Here is a 27,772-nt window from a genome sequence, read left to right on the forward strand (position 1 = left end):
TTGGTGTGGATTTTGGCGGCACCCCTCAAAAAAATTCTTATTTTTAAAAACAAATAAGAGAGCTATATTCGGCTGTGCCGAATCTTGTATACCCTTCACCAAACTATAGTTTAAAATACAAATTTTAAATATTTTTAGGTAAGCAAAATTTAAAATATTTTATTTTTCAACATTTCATTTTTAATTTTTTTAAATTATTTCAGGTAGGTAAACACAATTTAAATTTTTTTTTCAAAATTTAATGTTTTTAAATTTAGTTTAGTTTTATGTGCTGTTTTTCTATAGCGAATGAGCGTTTTGAGTGGACGTTTTACATGTATTTTGTTTTTATTACAATAACAAATCACATGTTAAATTTCCACTCAAAGTACTCGTTCGCTATAGAAAAACAGCACATTAGTTAGTGAAAAAAGATTTATGATAAAAAATTTGTTTGGATGGAAAAAAATTAGGGTTTTAAAATATTGACTCATTGTAGGTCCGACTTACTATGCATTATATTGTCTAATGACTTACTAATCCAGATATATTCAAAAATAGGTCAATAATCGAGGTTGTCCTGTTTATTTCCTTATATCTCAGCCAATTGTGGGCCGGTTTTCTTGATTGTATTTAAGTTATTTGGGGGCTACGGAAAGTTGATTTCATGGCCATGGTTATATCAACTCCGCCATCTATAACGATCCAGAATATGTGTACTTTGTGAGGTCGCAAATGAAAAATGTAGATATTACAAACGGAATGACAAACTTATATATAACATTAAAACTGGGAGAGACAGAAATGGAATACTGTTCTCTCCTGGGGTGAATACAAAATTGGTTAGACGGAAGAAAGGAAGGAGACTGAACCCCAAGTAGATAAATAAGACACTATTACTTGAATTGGATACATATCCATTTCAAGTCATAGTATGTATCCAAAATGTATACAACAGTGCTAATTCATATAAAAAAAATGCTAAAATTGTTATTTTATATAGAAATTCTAAATAAATTTATAAAATATTAGCATTTTTCTTTAAAAACAAGTGCAGCAGTCGATAAAAAGGTACGTGTTTTGAAGTGGTCGCAAGATCTCGAGTTATACCACGATTTGGGAGGTATACCACGATAATTAGGGAATGGCAAATTATTTAAAGGATGCAATTGAATTTTTAGTGAACCAGTAACCAGTACCTATCCAACAAATACTGAATGAACGGGTCCAAAATATTTTTGTAAAAATGAAACCAAGTTTCCATTGTTTTGTGAATATCATAATAATGAATACTTATTACTTTGCTTTATATTTTAAGAATTTAATGAATTACATATTTTATTAATATAATAAAGCATATACCAATGAAACACTAAAAAATACAAATTTCTTAAGATTTTTTTTGGGGATTTTGGCCTATTTATTGAATATTTGGAAAAGTTTCCATTGTATTGTCAACAAATGTATAAGTGATAATTTTAATATGTATGTATGCTTGTATGTTTTAACATTTTGTTTATTTTTTTTGTCCGATGTAACTTTTAATTACATTCACATAAACATTTTTTACAATTTGAAATTAGTAAAAAAAAAAATAATTTAAAATTACTGAAAAAATATGGCAAAATATTTCCAATACTTCTTTGTAATGATATTACATTATTGTTGTTTATACTGTTTTGTAATTTTTTATAAAGAATTTGTAATATGTAAGAATATATGTACTGTAAAGTATCAATTACAAATTTTCATTCCAAAACTCTGTAATTAAAATCCATTAAAAATCATCAACATTAAAAGGAACTAAATCAATAATGATCTATGATTACAAGTATGTAAGTATTATAATAAATACACTGACGTACTTTGTGTATACTATTTTATTATTTATTGTGTTTACTTTATAGAAATTATAAGAATTTAAGTTAATGGATATATCGAATAGCTATATATTAGAAATAAAAATAATTACAAGGTGTCGTGTAAATACAAGTAATTTCAAAAACACCTTATACCTATATTTTGTCTATTAAATTTCAAAACTGAGATCATGTGAGGTAGGTCAGTTAATTGTATTAAATGATAAAGCATTTTTCGAATACACTAGCTACAGAGAGGAAGTATTATTGCATCAATTGATACATCTGCTGACAACGAAACTACTTCCTAAAAAAGACAAACCAGTAAAAAAGGGCTTTACATCAATAAGTTTTAATCATGCTGAAAGTAGAAAATGTCATATTAATTACAATTAGGGTTTGCAATACCGGACCGGTATTGGGAAATCGGTATTTCAGAATTTTCTAAATTGTATTTTTTTAATTTACACTTTCCGTGTTTTTGCAAACTGTGTTTAACAAAACTAGCAAATTTGTAAATTTTTATTGCCACCTGTTCTGTAAACCGAAATTGTTAAAAGTTTTGTGTAACAGAAATCTGAAAATTTTAAATTATATTGCAAAAACTGTGTCTATGCAAATTGTATTACTATTGTATAAAGTGAGCGATACATTGAATATATTTAAAACTTAATACATATAAATAAATTTATGAAATATCGAAATCGTGTTAAATTCTGAATTTCAATTTACCGAATTCAACTAACGATTTTTGAATTATTAGGGCTTCAGAATTAGAAGTTCTGTATGAAATTTACACTATAAATGAATGATGAAATTTTTATTTAAGTTATTTTTTTGAAAACAACTACTTTGCAATTGATACGTATGAAAATTTTGAGTGCAAAAATATTCGTAATATTGAGTTTATTTAATATGGGAAAAGAAAACTAGTTCTATTTTTTTCACAGAAATCTCGATTTATTATAATGTAATTATGATTAAATTATTACAAGACAAATGAAAAATGCTATTATGTAAACTACAACGTAATATATTTAATTTTAATTATTGTATCCATAATAATCAATATTTGTTTAATTTTTTATTAATAAAACCATACAGCGCCATCTCCTGTTATCAAGTTAAACATTAAAATAATACTACCATATCGCCAAAGAACTACAAAAAGATGCCATATTATCAAAAATGGCCACTTGACAGTTTTGACAACCGGATACAGCGCGCACAAACTTGGCAGCATTGCGTCAACATGTTCTTTTTCTGGCGAACGCCATTGCTGTTTGCATCGGGATAATTTTTCATAGTGAAAAAGTAAGATTTTTTATTGGAAATTTGCTATTTAATCGACATAAAATGATGAATAAATATTTTAAATACTACCCTACATTATTGTATTATAAAAAATTAATAAATTCTTAAAGTTAAAATTGTGAAAAAATGTTTTAAAGATTTTGTTTGAAAAAATGAGGTTAAGTCTAAATGTCAAAAATGTGAGATGATAAATTCCGCCTATTGAATTATTAAATTACACGTGTAAATATAGCTTTTTCAATTGAAAATCAAATATCCCACAAAATCTCAAATTAATTTAAAATTTCATTGTGTTAATAAAATTGTGTATGGTGTGGTTACTCATCGATATTTATTTATAAAAAAAAACATTGCCTTACAACGAATAAAATATTTGTGCATCCATCCATCCCGTCCATAACTAAAACCTTAGTTGCTACAAAATTAACTTCTTTGGTATTCAATTGGACTACAAAAAACACCATGTTTAACTATTCCTCTTAAGGATATCGGCTCAAAGATATAAACCTTAATAAAGTGAAAAACAACATTCGAAACAATTTACATATTTAAATTTTTTATGAAAACGTGTTTGATGGAATCTGTTTATTAACATGTTTTTTTATTTTTTTCTGTAGCATGGCTGAAGTTGCTGAGAACGTTACCGAAACCTTTGAGGAGCAGCCTCCAATTGAGACTGAGGGTGCTGAGACTTTGTTGGAAACCAACGTTGTCTCCACCACTGAATTGCCCGAAATTAAATTGTTCGGTCGCTGGTCTTGCGATGATGTTACTGTCAATGACATCTCTTTGCAAGATTACATCTCCGTTAAGGAGAAGTTTGCTCGTTATTTACCTCACTCTGCTGGTCGTTATGCTGCCAAGCGTTTCCGTAAAGCTCAATGCCCCATTGTTGAACGTTTGACCAGCTCCTTGATGATGAAGGGTCGCAATAACGGCAAGAAACTCTTGTCTTGCCGCATTGTCAAACATTCCTTCGAAATCATTCACTTGTTGACTGGTGAAAATCCTTTGCAGGTGAGAAAAGACTCAACCACTTCAAAAATTATTTACGCATTGTGTCTTATGCTAAACTGTTGTTGAGAATTACTTTATAATAAAGTAATCAACTTGACAAGCAGGTAGAATAAGACGCAGATTAAAATAGTTTAATTTAACGAATATAATCCAGCTTAAACAAATGCTGTTTTATGAATGTTTTAAATTAAACAATAATTGTCATTAAATTTTTAGACTTTTAAAAATGAAAATGAACTTTTAGTAATTATATTTAATTTTTTCTGTAGATTCTTGTAAGCGCCATCATCAACTCTGGTCCCCGTGAAGATTCTACCCGTATCGGTCGTGCTGGTACCGTTCGTCGTCAAGCCGTCGATGTGTCACCTCTCCGTCGTGTCAACCAAGTAAGTTATAGTAAAATATTAAAATCTATGCCCTGCACAATATCTTTCAAAACTAAATACATCAAGTGTTTGAAGGACTATAACACATGGCTATATGAATAAATTTAACCCAATAATTGTCTTTTATCCGTAGCATTATTTAGCCATATTATAATAGGCATTTAATGTATGAAATGAAGATACACATCCATTAAAATAGTTTTAACACCAGTCCCAGATACATTGCTTACATTCGAAAGTGCAAAAAATGTGAGGTTATGCTACTGGGCCAGAAAAAATTTAAGAAATCTATTGTAATGAGCTTGTTGTATATACTAGGCAAACTTAAAGTGATCTTAAAACAATCTACACTATATTTTTGATTTTATTTTTTGATAAATAAAAAGAGTTCTTATAACATATTGAAATCTTTTGTTTTCAGGCTATTTGGTTGTTGTGCACTGGTGCCCGCGAAGCTGCTTTCAGAAACATCAAGACCATCGCTGAATGCTTGGCCGATGAATTGATCAACGCTGCTAAGGTAATTTATATTCTATTAAAATTTGAAATCATATATTTTATTTTAATCCGTCTACTCTAATGCAGTATAATGTATTTACATAATTATATTGGCTCGCTTGTAGACAAGAGAAAAACAAGATTTTATTATCCTAGCAATAATCTTTTACCTTTCATGGCTGGATTATTGCTCGAGAAACGTAAAATCACAAAAATAATATAAATTATCGTAATATGTCCTCTCTAATGCTACTTTATAAACAATATTCAAATATCTTAGCCTCGCTTGAGGACAATAACAATTTTAATGAAGTTTTATTATCCTAGTACTTGAAGTAACAAAACATTTTAACGTACTCGAGAAACGTAAATCTACAAAATTTTTAATTATTCCAATTGCATTGCTCCATAACGGGGTTAAACTGATAGGGATTCCTAAGAAATGTATACATCAAGTCCTTAACTAAAACCTCAGAAGACAATTTTAGTACTCTTTGGTATTCAAAAGGACCATAGAAAACACCATGTTTAACTATTCCTCTTAAGGATATCGCCTCAAAGATATAAACCTTAATAAAGTGAAAATCAATAATCTCAAAAAAATAAACAAACGACTATTGCTGCTTAAATCACGTTTATTATTTCTAATGAATGCTAAAAATTAGGTCTACTCTAATGCTGTGTTATGTACTTTAACCAATTGACTATAGCCTCGCTTGTAGACCAGAGTAATATAGTTTTATTATCCTGGCGCTTGAAGTAATTAAACATTTTAATGTGCCCGAGAAACGTAGAACCACAAAAACAAATTACATAATGTTGATATAACCCAGTCCTTAACTAAAACCTTAGAATATGTATCAAAGTATTCCTTGGTATTCAAAAGGACCAGAGAAAACACCATGTTTAACTATTCCTCTTAAGGATATCGGCTAAAAGATATAAACCTTAATAAAGTGAAAATCAACAATCTCAAAAACTAAACGATTTAGCATCTTAAATCACGTTTAGTTCTAATTAATGTTAAAAATTAGGTCTACTCTAATGCTGTGTTATGTACTTTAACCAATTGACTATAGCCTCGCTTGTAGACCAGAGTAATATAGTTTTATTATCCTGGCGCTTGAAGTAATTAAGCATTTTATTGTGCCCGAGAAACGTAGAACCACAAAAACAAATTACATAATGTTGATATAACCCCCCAGTCCTTAACTAAAACCTTAGAATATGTATCAAAGTATTCTTTGGTATTCAAAAGGACCAGAGAAAACACCATGTTTAACTATTCCTCTTAAGGATATCGGCTAAAAGATATAAACCTTAATTAAGTGAACATCAACAATCTCAAAAAATAAACGACTATTGTATCTAAATAAATATTTATTGCTAATGAATATTAAAAATTAGGTCTACTCTAATGCTGTGTTATGTACTTTAACCAATTGACTATAGCCTCGCTTGTAGACCAGAGTAATCTAGTTTTATTATCCTGGCGCTTGAAGTAATTAAACATTTTAATGTGCCCGAGAAACGTAGAACTACATTTCTTATAATATACGTATATTTATATTAGAATATCTTAGAAATAAAAATCTTATACAACTTGAAATTTACAATTTTTTTATTTTAATTTACTTTCAGGGTTCTTCCAACTCTTATGCCATCAAGAAGAAGGATGAATTGGAACGTGTTGCCAAGTCCAACAGATAAATGCATACATGTACTGTTTTTACCATGTGTATAATTTACACTTTTTTTTAATAATGAAAAGATAATAAAACACATCTCTTAAAAATAATAATACTTTCGTTTTTTACTACTACATATTGATTTAATTAAAAAAAAAAAATTCAATGAGCTTCAGCGAAATCCATTCTTAATTAACAATCAAATGAGAATTATTTGATTTCATCATCATTAGGAGAAAACTCATAAAACACTTTTACATTTCTTTATTCGAAAAAAATTAGAGCTGATAAAAATTGTTTGGGTTAAGAATTTTTTGACTGCCCAAAAATGGTGTTTGCGTAGCATATCGATAACAATTTGTTACTATTGGAAGCATTTCGTACTTTAACGCGCTTTACCAATTGATATCGAATTTGTGATTTCGAATATTTAAAATCAAACCGAAATTTACTACATCGAGTTATTACAGAACAAGTACAAATCACACGTGTAATTTAAAAACGGTCAGTGATTTGATTCAAATTTGTGCTACATTTGTCAGGGCTGAACTTATATACCCTTCACCAAATTTAAATGTAGTTGAAAAAATAATTTTGGTTAAAAAAAATATTTTTCCCGATTTTTACTAATTTTCAGTTCCATACGCTGCACAGAATCGTGTTTCATCGGCCAAACTTTTGAACCGATAGAAATAGATTTTATAATTTTTTCCAGTTTTAAGATCATAAACATCGGTTCAGCAGTTGTTGAGAAATTTAAAGCTAAAGTTGGACTTTTAATTTTTTGTAGTACATATTTAGTATGAAAATGCTGATTTGAATTGAAATTCATTTCTGCTTAATTCATTGAATTGATTAAAATTTCATTCAATTCATTTTTGTTGTAAAATGATTTATTTAAAAATTTAGCTAATTCATAACGTATTAAAATCAAAAAAGAATGATTCTTTTACAGCTCTGATGTACATATGAATACCCTTACCATTCATAGGAAAGGGTATACAAATAGAGATGGAAACTATTAATTCAAGAATGATAATCTTATTTTGATTCAATTAAAGAAGATGCCACCAAACCGAAAATTTATTTAGATTACAAAATAACCTATCATAAAATTTCGGAATTAGCAATATGTATGTATGTATGTACTTCTACGCCAATTTAAGATATTTGTTTAACCAGAAAATGTTAATCAGTTATTTGATGGAAACCGATCGTTTTTAAAATTACCGATTTAAAAGAGTGCTAAATTTCGTTTGATTTCAAGTAGGTTTTTTAACTGTTGAGTTATTATTTCCTTTCAAAATACAGACTAAATGAAAAATTTAAATTAATTTGGTCAACAAATTTGATAAAAATGATGGTATCAAATATATAGTATCAGATTGGAATTTTTAACTATGTATAGATAATACGAAATTTATCACAACGTTATCCAGTTTCGAAAGCATTCGTTTTGAAAATCGATTTCCTTTACATACATAATTATTATCGTTTGCGATTTTCAATTCTTTGCGAATTTCAATATTAAACTTACAGTTTAAATTTCATAAACCAATAACTATAAAAATTCAGTGAATTTATCTAATAACATTAAATATTTAATTTTTTAGAAAATTTAAACGATATATCCATGTCTGACTGTCTATTGAAATCAACTTTCTGAAGCCCCCAACCAAATAACATACAAAGATGATTGATGCATTACATACGCCCATTTTCTGAAAAGCGCATATCGCTTAAATTTGGCGTTTTCGATTTGAAAAAACGACAAACGAAACGCTAAAAATTTGGCGTTTTTAAACCGCTAGTGTATATTGAAACCAATAGCAAATCGAGTGGTTTTCAGAAAATGGTGAAATGCGTTTTACGATTTTGAAACCGTAAGTGATTTGAAAACGCTGCGTTTTCCAGGAACTCGTTTTTTAAACGTTTTTTGCATAAATATTGTTTCACTAAAATTTTTCAATAAATAAATTTTATCACAAAAATTATTTTGTTTACTAATTTCTTTCCAATTGTTTATTGTAAAGAGAAATATTCTTATAAATACATATTGCTCTCTTAATTCAAAACCAACTCATAAAATAGAGTTACGATTAAAACGATGTTGAGTCATTTTATTTATACGAAATTTCTAAGATTTTATACTTTTTTATTGACCTCTTAAAATTGCGAACATTAAATGATCGACATGTAAATAGAAAACATCTCTTAAAGTGTAAACGATATTTACTGTATTTAATTTGACAAAAATAGAGATACAGAATCAATTATAACGGTATAACACTTCTATGTTTCTTCATTCCATAATATTCCATAACTCTCTTGGTATAAATCTTAAACATAAGCTACCGTTTTTGAATACATATTTCAATATTGGCACAACGACTATAATGTGCGCAAAGTTAAAACGTGAACATTTTAAAGAAAAAAAATATATTATATGTCTGGTGTTGTGTTAAAATCAAATAATTTTCATATAAATCATATAATATTTGAAATAAATCTCCGCCCTTAAATCCAAATAGTCGCGTCTTTTAAATTATTTGTGCAAAATTTTTTAGTGAAAAAATTATTTAAGTTTAAAAAGGAATTTTTTTATAGAAAACTTTCATTAATATTAAATTTAATGAAAACTAGTTAAATATATAAGTTTTTTTATTGCACCAAAACAACAAGTGATTATTTTCTAAGAAATAATATAAATTTTATACATATAATTTGAAACAATTTTATTTCTATATACATACACATACATAAAAATACGAAAGGTAAAAAAACAAATTTAATAAAAAGAATCTGATTTTGGCGCCTTTTTCTTTTAATAAAATTCGCATAATCCCACGCATTTGGCGTGAGTTTTATATTATTTACAGTTATATATTTTTTTGATTTAAAAAAATATAAAATTAAGAAGCTTGTTAAATTTTAAGAATTATTTTACATGTAAAGTTGTTGAACGAAAATGGTTCAACAACTTTTCAGGAGCCCAAAAAAGCTAATTTTTTAAAAGTAGTTTAGCGATTAAACGTACAATTTAAAGACCTTCGAAATGTCGAATAAGAACATTTTAGAAAAACATGTAAAATTTCTATATTCGGGTGTGAAGAATCTTATATACCCTTCGCCAATGTATATTTTATTTTTTTATAAAAAAAAATGTTGTTGAAATTTATTTCCTATTTCTACCGCTGTAAAGATATTGTATTAGCTATGCAAACAGTATATAAAATTTTACATATTTTACAGTTCTTAGAAAATTTTTGGAATAATTAATTACACGGTGTTATGGAAAAAACTTGGAAAACGACCTAGCGTGGGTTGTAGGTCTTGCTGAGTACATTACAAATTATTTCAGAAACACCCTCAAATTCAGAAGTTATTCTAAAAAAAAACGGTTTTCAGTGATGTTCGTCAACTTAACGACCTATAACTCAGTCAGTTTTTGTCCGACTTTAACGGGTTTGGAAAGAAAACTGATTACGCTTTAAAATGACGTGCATTTTTTGATACATTTTTAAGTTATAAGTATTGTTTTTGTTAAGAATATCTAAAAAAACTAAATTTATCAACTTTTCTGATTTTAGTCTCTTTTCATTGCTTATTTTAATGTGAAAGCTAATAAAAATTTAGATCAATGTATAAATAAAATTTAGTTCTTAATAAAATATGGTTTTAATTTTTCAAATCGGATGAAAACTGTAAAAATTATTCAACTTTTCATTAATACCTTTTTGAGTATTTTAAACTTTTTATAATGCATACATAAAATGAAAGCTTAATTTTTTGTCTATGCATAATTGTTTAAAAGTTTGAAATCGGCCTAATAATGTGAGAGTTAGAGATACTAAAGTACTACGACCTACCCTAAAACGGTTTTTTCAAAATAACTCAAAATTTTGAGGGTGTTTCAAAATCTTTGAAAACGGTTTTAGTATGTCCTGACCTAGGTCTATAACCCCCATTAGGTCGCTTTTCAAGTTCTGAATAAAAGTATCATTTTGTAGCAGAGTGTTATTAAAGGCCTTATTCATAAACAATTTTTAAATTTAAAAACGTTTTAAAATCAAATTTTGTATGGAAATTTTGATTTAAAACATTCTTTAAATTAAATTTTTTTATGAATATGGGGACAATAGTTTTTATACAGAGAGAAATACACATAGAGCGGAAACTAGAAAAAAAAAACTCACAAACAAAAAATTACTAAATAATCACACATTCGACAGTTTGTTTAATAATATTTTTTTAATAATACATTCTCAGCACTTAGGTTTTCGACAGGAGATTTTACGATCTATGTATATATTTATATCTCTATATTATTTCAGTCCATCATCAAACTTATAAACCCATTTTCTATATTCCAGATCCACTGTTCTAATTGTTTATGAGAAATCCGATCAAATATTTACTACATGAAATCAAACAAAATTTTCTAAAGTTAGAATAATGGCAGAACGTTACTACGGGTATGTCAAATTTTCTAATATTAAATTAATTATTTAGCTTAATCTTTGCTTTTGTTGAAATTTTAACTTATCTATGCAACATTATTAGCTTACATTCAGATGAGTCAGCTAATGTTTACATAAATTACAACGTCGGTCAGGCGCAGGCGCCTGCACATCAACATATCAGCAATTTAGTGGGCGTTCAGCAAATAAATGGTGATTATGATTATTTAACTAGTGCACCTTACTATACAACTGTGGCGGCTTCAGTGACAAATAACATCGTGGATGTTAACAACAATCGCAATTCAGGCCGTTATTATAATGTTGCAGGTGCTGGTGGAGGTGGGTGTGGTAAGAATGGAAATGGTCACCAACCGAATCATATTTATACAAATAAAGTGATTCCGTCATCATTGATGGCCAAATACACGAGTGCTGGCAGCTACATGCATGGGGGTACTTCAATGATGACAACTCATATACCGACACACGATTCACATACAAACCAACATAGTCACAACAATCACACATCTGTCACCCAGGCTTATTACCCCAATCACTCCAATACATCATCCTATGGTTATCAAAGAAACCGTTATATGCCTTATAACCGCTGCAACACACCGAATTCATCTCAACACCAACCGCTACATACTACTAGTGCTATTTCAACTTCGGTTTTAAGCAACGGTACCGCCTACAATCAGTTTGCTACGCCTATATACCAAACATGCCCACCAGGTATGGGACAAACTATAACATCAACTACACCGCTACCCACGGCATCGGTACAGGCACCTTTACATTCACATTCGATGGCCACAACCACTGCATCACAATGTTTAGCTGGATCATCAGAATTTACGTATGCCCATGCTGTAGCTTCATCATTGGCACCAAATATTGTCACCACAAATGTGTCAACCACTGATAATAAAAGCTCATCTGTTTCTCTAGCAACGGTTGTAACTTCTTCCAGTAGCTCTGGTGGTACCGTCATGACTTCAACTCCATATAGTACTACCCAATCGTATACAACGGTTAGCGACCCTAACGACACGGTTACATTACAAATAACAAATCTCGATTTCTCTATGGATGAAGCCAGTTTAAGGAATTTCCTTCTAAATCAACTAAAACCTATAACTCCAGTAGTGTCCTTAACATTCGAGGGTAGTTCATATGCTAAAGTAACAGTGCCGGATTTGTATGTAAGTTCTCATTTATTTGTAAAGATTTGTCAATTTAATAATTAGCAATTCTCAGTACAAAGGTCAATGCCGTAAGTTATGATTAGTTTAAACCAATATGATTACTATTGTACCAGAGATCAAATTGAGAAAATAGTCTAAACCTGATTTTATTTATTACAGTTTGCGAAACAAGTAGTTTCAAATTTACACCGCAAGAAAATTGGCCATAAACGAATGTTGGTATCATACACACGCGATTCTTCTTTAACTGAAATAAATACTTTAAGATGTCAAGTAGCTGGACTACTTAAGGTATGTAATATTGATGCTTAAGCAATTTAATTCAACATATATATTTATATGGGAAATATTTTCCCTGTTCAGGATGTTCCTTGCTATACTCTACCCATGTATAAGTTTCGTGAACTATTTCAATCGCGTTTTAAAACATCCATCAGTGTGTTGGACCTTTATAAGATGCAGGACATTTGCATTATTAATTCGGACAACAATGAGGAGAAATTTATTACATTGCATCCAGATTTAGTTAACTCGTTGGAAAGTTCTCCCCTAATGGAGGGATTACAACACAGTGTTCCCTATTGCACCATACACTTTAAGAGAGAACAACATAAGGGATGGGCTGAGCAGGAAATTGAACCCCTACCAAATGTATTCATGACTATAACTGAAATACAACAAATTATACATCCTTTGTTGAAAAATCATGCCGGAGATATACCGGTAGCTTCTCTAGTACATTGCATTGAGGGACAATTGAAGACTCAAATTATTCCTAATGATAGTGGTGTCAATTTGGAGCATTTGGTTTGTTGTGTTCAGGGCATACAAATAACCGTTAACAATTTTGGCATTAAAATTTTGGGTTGGTTGGAATTGAACAAGGAAAATGCTGGCTCATCTAACCAATTATATTCAAAGAATTCCATATCCGATCCATTATATCAAATTTCTCGTGAAGTTATAGAGCTGGTGAAAATGTCCCCAAAGGCTACCATGAAATTTAATCGCTTCATACCAGCATATCATAACCACTTTGGTAAACAGTGTCGTGTAGCAGATTATGGCTACACAAAACTTATCGAACTATTCGAAGCTCTGTCAGCCGTTGTTCAAATAATGGGTGATGGAGAAAATCGCCAGATAACATTGACTCATCGGACCCAAATACGCCGTTTCACTTCTGATTTATTAAGAGTTCTTCGTGCACATGGCAATAAATCGGCGCTGCTGTCGCAATTGCCAACTATTTTTGCCCAAACTCAAAATAGAACATTTGATGTTACCGATTATGGGGTGTGTGATATTGTCGATATCTTGGATGGCCTCGTAAACTCCAACATTGTTGTAGTCTCCAGAGTCCAAAACGGCAAAGACATACTGATCTCAATTCCTAAGCGTAAACAAACCGCTAGTGAACTGGAAAAAACGTGTATTTTTGCCGGGGAAATTGTAGAATTGTTTTGTAATGCTCCCCAGTATACAATACTGTTTCAAAAGTTTGTTCGCTCATATCATTATCACTTTGGTTACCAATGTCGTTTGAGCGATTACGGCTTTCAAAAGCTTGCTGATCTTATGGAAGCTGTTCATGGTGTTGTTGAAATGGAGCTAACTAATGATGAGGACAAGAAAATATACTTAACTTCAAAGGTGGCTAGAAGAGTTTTTGCGGAACAAGTTGAGGAACTTATAGCTAAAACAACTGGTTCTTCAAAAAAGTCTATGAAGTTGGAGGACGTTATGAAGTTGCACAAAAAGAAATATGGGTATCAAATAACACCTCAATCTTTAGGTGTTAAAGATATTGCAAAAGCGATCGAATTTTTGCCATATGTAGAGGTAAATAAACATAATAGCGGTATTCACAATGTAGAGTACTTTACCTGATAATGTAGTAAAAGAGCACATGTATCGTCAACAAATCAAATAGTCATGTTCACAATACTCTTTTACAATGACAAGCGCTCAACATCATGAAAACCGCTAATGTTTTTAATAAAACAAACTTAATTACTATTTCATACTTTATTACTTAAAGGTTTACCAAAAAGATGAAAGCAAATGGATTATATGCCACAATGGCGATACCGCTTTTCGTAATCTTTCTTATAAGGCAAGCAAATATCTTTTGGCTTACGAAATGGAAAAGTATGATCAGAAAGATTCGAATGAACAACAAGCTGTCATTTCACCGGAGGAGCTGAAAAAATCATTAACATTAAGCGACTTTATAAAAGGTTTCAATGAAAAATTCAAAGAAAACACAACTGAGTCAACAGTAAGAGCCATGAAACATGCTCTAGAGGTATGTTAACTTATTAACTACATAACTTGTAAAAATAATTTTGCTGACATGTTCATAATTTTAGATTACAACTGAAAACAATATTTCCTATGTGAGCATATCAGCATTTATGAAATTTTTGATGAATGTTATACGTTTGTTGGAGCAGCGCTCAACGATGATAGTACATGATATTAAAACCGCATTGGATTGCACAATAACTACAACTTTTGAATTTGGATATCCGAATTTATTCTCAATTTTAACAGCTTATGATGATATATTTAATGTAAATCTGGGTGTAACACAAGAACGTTCAGAAATTACCCTCGTACCGAATTCAGAGAGTATGTAACCATTCCTTGTTTCTCACAAATAATATTTATTAAATTGTTTTTTGTTTGTTTTTTTTTAATTTAGTGCGTTTAACAGCATATGCTAATCACAAGCACATGTTTGGATCTATAAAAGTACCCTATAACAAACAGAAAAGTTTACGCCCTTCTCGTCCACCATTAAGCGAGCATAATAGTCGTAATTCTAGTATCCAAGGACCTCCAGCTAAAACTCGTGCTATATCTTCGGACTCCTCTTCTTCTTCCTATAACAACTCTTACTCATCGTCCAACAACTATCGGTCTCACAACTCTTCGAATTATTATCAACAGAACTCTAGATCTTCGTCATCTTCTTCTAAAAATTACACCAGCGGCAATTCATTTAATAATCTAAGTAATTCATCGATTTATTCGACGGCCTCTCATCATTCCAACATGTTTAATACATCCATGTCGAATAACAAGGAAAATTCCTTTAACTCTTCTATAATGTTTAATCAATCGTTCAACACCTCCTCGAATACATCAGGGGCTTCATATTGCGAATTAAATGGTAGTGGAAATAATTCGGGTAATCCAATGGGCGGTTTGCAACCGCCCTCGCAATCCCAAACACAACCACAGCTAGAAATGAATATAACAAATTCTGTTCAACTGCAACAAGTGTCACCTGTATATCCCACTTCTAAATTGTGGGATCGTCGACATGGTTGTAACATTTATCAGCAACAACCATTTATGGACGTCACTACGAACATGACCACAACAAATTTACCAACACTGATGATGCCTCCTCCCCAAGTACCAGCCCCGACACAAACACTTACGATGCCAAACCAACCTACTTTTCTACCAATCACCACGGAAGCTTCAACTGGTCTCTATGAGTTAGTTAATAACATACAAATGTGTCCAACATATCAGCCTCCCAAGCCTGATACACCACCATCAGAGGTAAAAACTTTAGATTTAATGGAGTTAATAATTGCTATCAATAATCTTCCTATTGCTTACTTTATTTTAGAATATGCCATTTTGGATAGACCCGATTTGGACAAACAACAACAATAGTGAAAAACCCAAGGATGATTTGGTAAATATTAAAAGATAGCCGCCGATGTTTTAAATTACACAATATAATTCACATACTCTTTTTTGTTACAGTTAAATATACGTTTGCCGGAACTCAAAGCTCTAAACGTTTTACCCATGTTATTATCCCCTTATAGTTTATCGAAAACTGAAAATATGAAACAAGTTTTCAATTTCGATTCACATGATAGAAAAATTGCCTAATTTATTTATATTTTTACTTTACTACCCAAAATTTACTTATTAATTGTCATTATTTATAACTTTTTACTTTCGCCTAAAAATGTTGCCGAAAATATCTAATATTGTAATATTGATTGTATCGATTATTTAGAATAAATTAATTTAAATATTTAATTGTAATAAAATAAATTATTTAATTTTCTCTCGCTCTAAAATAACAAAAATATTTAATGTAAAAATGTTTTTGTGGCAGCCAAACTTATAGAAACAAGAATCTAAAATTATAAACATTTTGTTAAATAAAATAACAAAATTATAATAACATCTTCTAAAAATCCTTAAAACATGCCACTAGAAAAACATTAATTAATTAATTAAAGAAAGCAAACCATATTGTAACAATTTAAGTCTAGTTTATAATACACAAAAATGTTAAAAATCCAATTAAAAAAAATCAAAAATTTGTAAACAATTTGAAAATCACAATGGTCTAATTGTATCTTTTATATTTTTATAATAAAAAATTTGTTAACATTATTATAAAATAAAAAATGCATGCCAGTTAAAATATAAAAAATACATAATTTACAATAGAAATTATTTAAGTACAAAAACCAAAACACTTTTTAAAAGTTAGGAGCCACCCATTTAAGAAACATATTACACAGCTCAATACCAAAAAAACAAGCAGCATTAGCTGGAAAAGCCCGTATCATTACCGGTGTAACACCACGATACAAAGCGAATGGTCCGTCGGTTTTCATAAGTTCTACAAAGACCTCACGAGTGCCGCGTATGTAGGTTCCTTCCGGCGCTGCAGTTGGAAACCAAATTTAGTTTAAATATAAAATTCATTTGTCTTGACTTAAACCTGTTTGCAAGCGACTTTTGAGCACATCGGCTGGCATGCCTAAAATCCAGTAAGCCATTCCTGCAACTCCACCAGCAAAAACTGATGCAATGAACTCGGTCTCAGAACCAGTACTCTCTACTAATAACTTGCATATAGCTTCGTAACTTGCAAAATATGTACCGTTGGCGGGAACATCTATGATAGTTACGTTTAAAAAATGTAATAAAATTTAAATAGCTGAACGATAATCTAAAATATTTAAACATTTGTGTCTCATAACCTTATAACCTCGCCTAAATAAAAAACCATTCCAATTTTGACAATTTATACATACTTTTCAGCACAGTTTTTTTTATACTTGTCTTAATGGTAAGTTTGAAATGCGACCACATAAAGTATATTCTAGATTGTTATAGATAACGGAGTCTATATAACCATGTCCATCTGTCTGTTGAAAAAATTCGAAATTTGTTTTGGTGATATTATTTATTGAAAAACTCATACTCATATTTAAAATTTATCAAAGGGTTTAAAAACTATTTTTGTATGGAATTTTATTTTATAAACCAAATAAGTTTATAAAATAAAAAGTTAAAAGTGATAAATTAATTGATTTATTTAGTGCGAATTCACTTTTAAGAATATTTTCCTGCATTTTCTATAATTTGTTTATCCTCGAATGCAAAAACAATATTTGAATGTGCTGAATTTTATATACTCTTCACCATAGTAAGATAAAGCTTGATCATACATAATTTTTAGTGAAACTATTTTTTGGTGAGTTTGACCCATTGTAGTTTCGAATTTCTATGGCGTTATATACGACGTTAGTAATCCAAATATAGATAAAAAAAAAATTGTGGCAATCGTGGTTTTTTGCTTATATCTCAGACATTTTTCCTGAATTTAAATAACTTCTGAACTGGGACTTAGCGGAAAGTTTGTTTCAACAGACAGACAGTCATGGTAATAACGATTCCGTTATCAATAACGATCCACAATACACATCTGCTCAAAATAATAGATACACCAAAATTTATTTTTTAAAAACGAAAAAAAATAATGGTATATTGTAAAATTATAAAAAAAATTCAGTCGATATAGTTAAAAGGAGAGTAAAAAACAAAAACAAAATATTTCATAATTAATAATAAATATTATAAAGTAAATTAAATTTCTTAAATTTCGAAAAATTTGGTGCTCATAATAATAGATACATTTTTAAAAATTCTTATTAAACAAAAGCTAATAAATTTTATCTTAAAAAAATTAGTTTATTATTAAAGTAAAGCTAGTATCCAGTATCCACCTTTGTTTTGTAAAACTTTCTCTACTCTTCTGGGCATACTGGATATCAAGTTCTGACACTTCTCCAATGGAATCTCGTACCATATTTTTTGCGTTTTCTCCCATAAATCGTCTTTATTTTTGAAAACTTCCTTCGAAAGCCTTATCTTTAATTCACTCCACAAGTTTTCTATTGGGTTTAAATCAGGGGATTGGCTGGGCCAGCTTAAAACAGGTACGTTATTCTCCAAGAACCAGTTTTTAACTAATCTTGAACTATGTTTTGGGTCGTTGTCCTGCTGGAATGTCCATATTAATGGCATATTTTCCGATGCATGGAAGCATTACGTTTTCCAATATGTCTCTATACCCACTAGCATTCATGGTATCTTCTATTCGGAATATCGGACCAACACCATTCCATGAAAAGCAACCCCAAACCATTATGTTTCCCCCGCCATGTTTTACCGTCTTTTTGTAAATTTTACGTGGAATTCTTTTCCTTTTGGTCGGCGTACACATCTTTGGCAGTCGTTTCCAAACAAATTTATTTTTGTTTCGTCGCTCCATAAAATATTTCTGCATTTTTTTTCGCCTTCACACCCGGACCATTGTAAGTGCTCTTTAGCAAATTCTAATCTTGTCTTGATATTTTTTTGGCGCATTAGTGGCACTTTTCTGGCAATTCTTCCCGGCAATTTAGCTTGTAAAAGACGACGACGAACTGTTTGTGGACTGATTTCGTTACATAGCTCCGCAGAAATAGCTTTCGATGATATGAAAGGGTCTTTTTTAACCATAAGGACGATCCGCCTATCTGTTTCTGGACTGGTTTTCTTTGGTCTACCGCGAGTTTCTCTTTTTTGTTTTTTAGATAAAGCATTTTGGACAAAATGTAAAGATCTTCCAATGCTCTTTGCTATTTCCCGTAATGATTTTCCTTGATTTCTCATCGTTTGAACAATTTTTTTCTCATCTTCGGTACAATGATGATTTCGTCCCATTTTCTTCAAAAGAGTCCTATTTTTTATAAAATTGTTGCTAAAATTTAAATTATACTTACTGTTTCACGTAAATAGGAACAAAAAATTGCACAAAAAAAAATTGTATATAAACAAATTACAAATTACTGATGTGTATCTATTTTTATGAGCAAATAATTTTTTGTAATTCAAATAAATTCGTTTTTAAAAATCAACATGAAAGCAAATAGTTGCCAGATTTTTGACTGACATGACTTTGCCAGATAGAAATTTTAATAATATGATGTATTCTTAACGCTTGCGAGGAAATTTTCAATGTTACCGCCATTTAAATTTTTTCCAATTAGGTGTATCTATTATTTTGAGCAGATGTGTATATATACTGTATGGGGTCGTAAGAAAACTTTTGTCAGGAGTTGAGAATTTATATACGATTATACTTTAAACTGGATTCTTTGACGATATAATGCAAACTAATATGTTTTTATTTGTAATAACTTTTTCTTATTATTGAAATTCTAATAATATCAAATATAGGATGTATCTACGATACGTGAACAATGTACAAAAATATAAATTGAAACATATTCTACACGTTTTTTTTTATCAAATCAACTAAAAATTGGGAGCTAATTTATTGAATGCTTTATTTGCCAATTCAATGCCGAAGAAACAGGCAGCATTGGCTGGGAAGGCACGAATCATTATTGGAGTTATTCCACGATATAAGGCAAGAGGGCCATCCTTAATCATCAACTCCTTAAAAACGCTACGAATACCATGTTGATATGTACCAGCAGGAGCTTAAATTAAAGTAAATCACATACATAAAATTTCTATGAAAATAATAATAACAACACTTGCTTACCTGTCTGCAATCGGCTCTTCAAAACATCGGCGGGCATACCAACTATCCAGTAGGCGATACCAGCAGAACCACCAGCAAAAAGGGTGGCAGTTAAACTGACCTGATCACTGCCACTTTGTTTTTTGGCAACTTCTTGTAGGTACTCATATACCAAGAAGTAACAGCCGTTTGCCGGCAAATCTTAAGAAAAAATGTTTTGTTTAATTGTTTTTATATTTTACACAATCATTAATTCACATTGCTGATGCTGATGAATATGAAATATTAATGCCAACACACATGTATGAGATGTTAATAACAATTGACTTTGCACAACGAACATTTTAATCTTACAAATATTAACCACAAAAAATACATTCAAATACATAATTAAATAAGCAACAATATATACATATATACAGAATAGCATTTGACAATACATAGTAACATAGCTGAACGGTCTTGCAAAAAATAAACAAATTAATTGTTACGGCCACAGATAGTTTTAAAAGAATGGTTGTAGTAATCATGAGGTATCTAGTATTTTCTTTAAAAAAATCTAAATTTAATGAATGAAAAGAGTTAAACAGGAAATTGTAAACGAAATTAAAAAATATAATAAATTTAAAAATTTCTAAAATAAAATAAAATTCTCGTGTATAGATCTACGTAAGTACTACAATCCGAGTAAGTATATAATAGTATTTGTTTTCATATGTTATTTAACTATGTAGTAATATTCTGTATGTACATTGTATTGTATTTAGATTTATTTCTACATATACTTGCACGTAGATACATACATATATGTACTTATTATGTGCATATCATATTATTTTTAATTACTATTTATGCACAACAGTTTTTTTTTTATAATTTACTCAAAACAATACTTAAATATTTTATACGAAGTAGTAGTTCTGGATTGTAGTGTATTGTATTGTATGCCTACATGTTTAAGAACACACATTTTACTGATAACAACATCCTTTTCGTCGCGATTTCCTTCATATTTATATACAATACCATATAATAAATACTTATACGAGTTTAATCTTTATAATTTTGTAATTTAGTGGAGGCGGTTTATGTTTTTTTCAGAAAATTCATATTTAGTTTTATATCGTCTTTTCAACGTTACACGCCAATAATATAAAGTGTTAATATATATTTTGTGATATTCAAATGCGACATAATTGTGTTAAAAATAACATTACTGGATAGATATGTTGGTCTGAGATATACATCTTTGAAAAAGTTTCACTGAAGAAGTATTATTAAATTGGAAAATTCTTCAAATATGAAGTGGTTTCTTATATTAACATTGGTATTTTTTACAGTGAGTAAAATTCGAAAAGTTAAAAGATAACGAACGATATAAATGTACATGCAAATACTGAAATTAAAATATATTTAAAAACTCCAAAAATCCGTGATTATAAAACAAAAGTCTGTTTTATGACTTTGTTAAGAAGTGAATTGTCTAATGTAAAAAATAAATGAGAATTTAAGCAAAATATTAATAAATATACACATATTACTATTATTATTCTAGAAAATATGCTCTACAACAACGTCTCAATATGGTGACACTAAAACCAACAATAGGAAAAACTTGCAAAATAGATTTAAACGAAATAAATATGAATATGACATAATATCATCATCTAACGAAGAAAACGAAGAACAACAGCAGAAACAAGAACAAGAACGTCAACATCATCATCATCTACAACATGACGATATGAAATATTATAAACAACCGGAAACGGAAGTTAACATAAATTCCATTCCAGTTATAGAAATTGACATGCCGCAATGTCCACAAGGTTGTGTTTGTCAATATGCTCATTTAATGGATTTACCAATTTCACGTTGGATCAATTATATGCAGCAAAGATATTCAACGCCAATGCCAAACGAGGACAATGAGAACGATATCAATAACGTTAATGAAGATTCGGATTCCGATTTAATGAATAATGAATCCTCCTATGAAAGCGATTATAGTTATTTAATGAATCCCTTTATAAAACAGGCTACATGTATAATTCAGGAGGACACTAACACAGAACAATTAATCAACTCATTGCCACATGACATGCAAGCCTTGATTTTGTTGTACACTGGCGTAGGAAAGAATAAAACGGGTAATTTACTATTAAAGTCAAATATGTATAAAACTTATTTTCTATGTATAACATCTCTCTATGATTCTCTCTTTAATAGTGAATAGCAGTGTCTTAAAACCATTAAATCAACTTACAACTTTAGAAGTTAGAGGTCCTCAAGATCGTGGTTTACGGTTTTTGCTAGATGCTCCCTTAAACTTTCTGCAGCATGCAAATTTTGAGTCAATCACTTTAATTGGTTCTGAGATCTATAAGAGACCAAAAAACCTTGTACATCCCAAAGAAATGTTTGACTACAAACCCAATATTGAACTTCTCAATAGTTTGGAATTTAATGTAGAGGATAAGCATATCAAGAAATACGATAAAAAATTGTTATTCGAATTGCAACAACAAGAGCAAGAAGAATTGGAAATTGTACCATACGAAGTGTATAAAGAAGAAGTGAAAAAAGCTCAAATGCCCTCATTTTATGGATGGAAACATTTAGAGGTTTTACGCGTACAGTCATGCGGTTTAAACGAGTTATCTTGGGAAATGTTTATGGGTCTAGAAGAATTGCAACATCTCTCCTTGGAACGTAACGATATTGCTGTTGTGCCACCATTCGCTTTATCTGGCGCCACACAATTAAAAACCTTATCATTGGCACACAATATTATACACGATTTACATTATCGCAATTTGGCCGGCCTGTTTGAGTTGCAAGTATTGGATTTGAGCGATAACTATTTAACTAAACTAACTGAATTGAGTTTTCCGCCGTTGCCTAAATTAGAACGCATTGATTTTCGTCACAATCCCATACGTTATATTTTTCCAGCTACATTCTGGGTCATGAATCAAACACAGGAAATGTTTTTTGGTTCTGCTGAAACTGCCCTAGAGTTGTGGGGAAATCAGCCATTTAAAAAACTAAATAAACTCACAATATTGGAGATTAATAATGTTACAATACAAACTCTAGATCAAAATATTTTCAAGGTAAAAGGATAACTTAAACACCAGCATTCAAAATTTAGTAACATTTTTAATAATTTCTTTTAGGATTTAACATCACTGGAAAAATTAAGATTGCGAGGCCAACTCGGTAGAGTGGAATTTGATGCGTTTGCAGGACTTTCCCAACTTGAAGAATTGGATTTATCAAATTGTCATATAAATGACATTTCCATGGATGCATTTATTGGCTGTAAAAACCTAAAAATAATAAACTTATCAACAAATAATATCTCCTACATACCCCCTGGCCTATTTGACGATCAACAGAGCTTAGAGGAAATATATTTGAATGACAATCAACTAAAGGCTCTGCCTAAAACATTCTTCCAACAAAAGAGAATGTTACTGGCTCGTCTAAACAATAATCCTTGGAAATGTTCTTGCGACATGGCAAATTGGAAAGCCAAAATAACCAATCAAGAAAAGGCCCTCGTCACAGAAAGGTGCATTAATGATTTTCTAACTGGCAAAAAACTATCTTGTCGCAATATTCAAAATTTTAAATTCAACAAAAAATTGGCACCAAGATGCGACAACTTCAAGGGCCGCAGTGTTTACTACGTTATGCGCAAACAAATGCAGTGCAATCAAAAATATCTAGATTTACGAGCTGCAGCATCATCACGCCAAAAAATTCCACATTGGCGTAAAATTGAAGAGAGAATGCAAAGAACATTAAAAACTCCTGCAAATACATTGAAGACGGACTCTAACAATCATCTTCAAAATCGAAAGATGTGGCAATTACAAAAACAAGAGAAGATAAAAAATACTTTAAACAATATGCACGAGAATTCACTGAGATATCAAGTTTTTAAAACAACTGTATTTGACGAAAAGCATCAAATAAATGCGACGATCAACGGCGTTGAACTTTCAAACGATACCTAAAAGTGAAGTTAAGACACACATACAGATAGTCTAATATAAATATAAATTTTATATTCAAGGGAAAGCAGAAACTTTGATGAAGATAGCAAGTCAAGAGTTGTAGGGTTAATTTTGTTTTTTTGTATTATAAGATGAAACATTTAAATATTACGTGTACAAAAATTTTAAATAAAAATAAGTTTTTCTTAAGATTCAATAAAGATTTTGGAAAATATAGTTGAAAAAAAAACTAATAGTACGTACTAACTTGCGTTAAGGGAAGATGACACACAAACATGTTAGCATACTTTTTTTTATTCTTAATGCCTGCCATCCTCACATAAAATGCAAAATAAAATGATAAATTAAAAGTATCTATGATATTATATAAAGTTAATTTCTACCATTTGATCATTTGAACAGAATGGCAAACATATTTCCAAACAACATATTTTGCATTTATGTAGGTGACGATATGTATAAGTTTTTCATTCCGTGTCTATAAAATTGATTTTCTGAAGGCATACATAATTTATACATCAATATATTTGCTATAGTCTAACTAAGATTGCTATTTTAAATCGAGAAAATCATCCCAGAAATGATATATGTACATTAGGCATATAACTAATTTTGGCGAAATTTTTGGCATACCTCCACGTGATGGCCAATGTTGTATAAGTAATGAAAATCATTTTTTTAGATCATTTTTTTTTTCTTAAAAAGAGAAGTAACACTCAGGCAATTAATATGCCTACATTAAATGTGTTACTTTCTTTGGAAAGGGGATAGAGTGTAGAGGAAAAGGTGGTGAAAGGAGGAGAAAAGCTTTTAATTGACAACTCTGCAATTGCGCGTTATGTTTGTTATTAGTGCAGGTTGCAGCGCCCCTGGTGGTGAGATGGCGCCTTAGTCAAACCAACAACCTTTAGATCATTTGGAATCAAAAACATCACGCACCAACACCAATTTCTAAAATAAACCAAACTTCTATTTCTCTGAAAAATTATATAAATTATAAAGTGTGAGGGATACTTCCCTTATTTAAAAATTATATTTTAAAGTATGTCCGCAGTTACTATTAAAATAAAATATATTGTGTTTCAAAATAATTGAAAATATTTGATGAAAAACTTTATTGCGTTTGGTGCGTGAACTTTTTTAACAACCGCGAAAAAATAATACCGTGGTTTTTTATATTTTTTAATGTTCTATTCGACTATGCTATGCCAATTTGCATATTTGCAAAAATTGTCAATAGTTATATCCCTAATGTACATATAATCAAAAAACCGCGAACTATCTCGATTATTTTTACCTATTTTTCACCAAAATTTTTTTCTAATTCCCCAAACAAAAAAAATGTGACTACATCTATTTGTATTGCCTATTTTTAAACAAAAATTTTTTTACCTAAAATTTTTTAATATTTTTCACCAAAATTGTGCCGAATCTTATATATCCTTCACTAAAGGATACTAAAGTTTAAAATAAATATTGAATTAAATTTGTTGATGAAAAAAAGTTTGTAATAAAAATGTTAGGTGAAAATAAAATTAAGAACAAGTAAGAGAGCTATATTCGGCTGCGAAGAATCTTGTATACCCTTCACCAAATTAAACTTTAAAATAAAAAATTTAAATATTTTAAATTTTGAGTAAAAAAAAATTTTATGCCAACATTTTTTTTTTCAAAATTAAATTTTTCATATTTTATTATTTAAATGTTTTTAGGTAAACTAAATTTAAAAAAGTTTTTTTCCCAAAATTATTTTTTTTAAAAAATTTATTTTTTTATTTTTTTTCTAATTTTTTCAACATTTTTTTTAAAATTTATCAGTCAAACAAATATACATACGTAACAAACAAAAAATTCAAAATTGATATTCAAAAATGGATATGGATAATGGATTTTTAACTTTTTTTAATTTTTAAAAATATCGACTTTATTGAACAAATAAAATCATATTTGTAACCAGAACACTTTTTATTTAGTTTTTTGTCACTGCTGTCAAATTTTAAAAAGTGATGATTTTTGTTCATGGTATTTCCTACAACTATCGATAAATTGAACATGCAATTGCAATTCGGAATACTTATTATTTGAAAAAAATGGAAATATTTTCAGCTGACATTTTTATTTTTAAATTTAAGACTTTAGCAGAACACTCAAGAAACAATTTAATTTTAATATTACTGTAAATTAGGGTTAGTAATGAATATTTTCAACAAAAAAAAACGTAATAAATAAGCAAATGAATATATAATGTTTTATACACAAATGGATATGGAAATATTTACTTACCTCTAAGTAGAGTAGCACAGCTACCCTTATAGATGGAACGAATACCGCCTTCTCTGTATAATTTTAATGCACAATCAACCATGCCATTATATTTACGTTCTGCGCCCGTTGAAGCTTGTTGAATTTGCAGTAGACATTTTATACGCTCACCAGGAGCAGTAATAATAGTGGAGAGAAGACCAGAAAAGGAACCAGCCACAAATGTTTGAGAATATGTTAATTTTGTATTGCCTTCAGTCTGTTGAACACGTTTTCCCAGTGCATAACCAGCAAAACATAAAGCAAAAATTGGTGCTACACCGGTCATTGGGGCAGACATACCCTTATATAACCCTAGGAAGCCTTCATGTTTTATTGTTTTGGCAGCGCAATCAAAAGTGCCTTTAAACATTGGAGCTTCTCCTGGAGCAGGGCGGGGCATAGTTTGTAAGCGTACCTAGTTAAAACGAGTTTTAGTATGAGTTTTAATATACATGTAGTAGTATAAAATAATACATACTTTAATAGTATCTAAAGGATGGCCTGATAATACAGTGCATATGCCTCCAAAACCACCACTCAAGAAAGACTTGATGGGATTGGCCTTACGTTCAGTCGAATCAGACATTTTTCAAATAGCGTTAGGTATCTAAGTAAAAAGTAGAATAAAGTTTATTTTGTATTTTTATATATAGACGGATGTGTAATTTAAAAATGTTTAGTTTTTTTAATATACATAGTTAATAACATTCATTGATTTAAACAACAAATAATATATTTTTTTGTCTACATTAATATAGTCGAAGACAGTTATGACGAAGATCGGTTTACTGCAAACTAATTCAGTGGCCCGTAAATAAATTCTACTAGTGTAAAACGAACTTTGACTGTTCTTAAAAATTCACTTCATTTTATAGTAAATTTTTATAGCTGTATGCCATCTCTAATTTGTAACATACACACACGTATGTCAAAATCTTAGTGATTAGATCATTAAATCCCTTACATTAATGTTATACCCTAAAAGTGGTATATTTTGATTAAAGTTTTGTATTGTATTTTTTTAAATAAAACGTCAGCTATTCAGATTTGTCCCCAACAACACTAACATGTACGTGTATTTAATAAGACCAGATACTAGACCAAAACTAGACTAACAACCTTTCAACACCATTCATTAACTTATCAATTTTGTTATCT

General features: G+C 29.9%; 4 protein-coding genes and 9 non-coding genes across 13 annotated transcripts; 12 read left to right on the plus strand and 1 right to left on the minus strand.

The window, feature by feature from the left end:
• The first annotated feature begins 3,050 nt into the window (after positions 1-3,050).
• On the plus strand, positions 3,051-6,854 carry RpS5a (ribosomal protein S5a). Its single transcript, XM_065502339.1, has 5 exons — positions 3,051-3,152; positions 3,770-4,169; positions 4,439-4,555; positions 4,977-5,075; positions 6,695-6,854. Exons 2-5 carry the CDS (start codon positions 3,771-3,773, stop codon positions 6,761-6,763), a joined length of 684 nt encoding a protein of 227 aa, XP_065358411.1. The 5' UTR covers positions 3,051-3,152; position 3,770; the 3' UTR covers positions 6,764-6,854.
• LOC135952778 (small nucleolar RNA psi18S-1854) lies at positions 3,536-3,691 on the plus strand. The gene has a single exon (XR_010576139.1). It is a non-coding gene; the product is annotated as a small nucleolar RNA psi18S-1854 (small nucleolar RNA).
• On the plus strand, positions 5,120-5,267 carry LOC135952785 (small nucleolar RNA psi28S-1192). The gene has a single exon (XR_010576145.1). It is a non-coding gene; the product is annotated as a small nucleolar RNA psi28S-1192 (small nucleolar RNA).
• Positions 5,285-5,433, plus strand: LOC135952786 (small nucleolar RNA psi28S-1192). The gene has a single exon (XR_010576146.1). It is a non-coding gene; the product is annotated as a small nucleolar RNA psi28S-1192 (small nucleolar RNA).
• Positions 5,500-5,654, plus strand: LOC135952777 (small nucleolar RNA psi18S-1854). Its single transcript, XR_010576138.1, has one exon. It is a non-coding gene; the product is annotated as a small nucleolar RNA psi18S-1854 (small nucleolar RNA).
• Positions 5,714-5,857, plus strand: LOC135952783 (small nucleolar RNA psi28S-1192). Its single transcript, XR_010576143.1, has one exon. It is a non-coding gene; the product is annotated as a small nucleolar RNA psi28S-1192 (small nucleolar RNA).
• On the plus strand, positions 5,877-6,032 carry LOC135952779 (small nucleolar RNA psi18S-1854). The gene has a single exon (XR_010576140.1). It is a non-coding gene; the product is annotated as a small nucleolar RNA psi18S-1854 (small nucleolar RNA).
• On the plus strand, positions 6,083-6,226 carry LOC135952784 (small nucleolar RNA psi28S-1192). Its single transcript, XR_010576144.1, has one exon. It is a non-coding gene; the product is annotated as a small nucleolar RNA psi28S-1192 (small nucleolar RNA).
• On the plus strand, positions 6,249-6,404 carry LOC135952780 (small nucleolar RNA psi18S-1854). Its single transcript, XR_010576141.1, has one exon. It is a non-coding gene; the product is annotated as a small nucleolar RNA psi18S-1854 (small nucleolar RNA).
• Positions 6,456-6,599, plus strand: LOC135952782 (small nucleolar RNA psi28S-1192). The gene has a single exon (XR_010576142.1). It is a non-coding gene; the product is annotated as a small nucleolar RNA psi28S-1192 (small nucleolar RNA).
• Positions 6,855-11,488: 4,634 nt separating the features above from the next.
• Marf1 (meiosis regulator and mRNA stability factor 1-like protein) lies at positions 11,489-16,420 on the plus strand. The gene is made up of 8 exons (XM_065502340.1): positions 11,489-12,412; positions 12,575-12,706; positions 12,779-14,257; positions 14,457-14,723; positions 14,788-15,049; positions 15,123-15,994; positions 16,065-16,133; positions 16,205-16,420. The coding sequence occupies exons 1-8, from the start codon at positions 11,618-11,620 to the stop codon at positions 16,334-16,336; spliced, it is 4,008 nt and encodes a 1,335-aa protein (XP_065358412.1). The 5' UTR covers positions 11,489-11,617; the 3' UTR covers positions 16,337-16,420.
• Positions 16,421-19,919: 3,499 nt separating this feature from the next.
• On the minus strand, positions 19,920-27,221 carry colt (carnitine/acylcarnitine carrier protein colt, mitochondrial). The gene is made up of 4 exons (XM_065502341.1): positions 27,093-27,221; positions 26,594-27,029; positions 20,307-20,486; positions 19,920-20,241 (listed from the first exon to the last, which is right to left on the minus strand). The coding sequence occupies exons 1-4, from the start codon at positions 27,198-27,200 to the stop codon at positions 20,054-20,056; spliced, it is 912 nt and encodes a 303-aa protein (XP_065358413.1). The 5' UTR covers positions 27,201-27,221; the 3' UTR covers positions 19,920-20,053.
• On the plus strand, positions 21,744-24,539 carry LOC135952651 (toll-like receptor 3). The gene is made up of 4 exons (XM_065502667.1): positions 21,744-21,773; positions 21,841-22,435; positions 22,515-23,401; positions 23,465-24,539. Exons 1-4 carry the CDS (start codon positions 21,744-21,746, stop codon positions 24,308-24,310), a joined length of 2,358 nt encoding a protein of 785 aa, XP_065358739.1. The 3' UTR covers positions 24,311-24,539.
• Positions 27,222-27,772: the final 551 nt, after the last annotated feature.

This window comes from Calliphora vicina, chromosome 2, assembly GCF_958450345.1.
Source record: "Calliphora vicina chromosome 2, idCalVici1.1, whole genome shotgun sequence".
Classification (NCBI taxonomy): Eukaryota; Metazoa; Arthropoda; class Insecta; order Diptera; family Calliphoridae; genus Calliphora; species Calliphora vicina.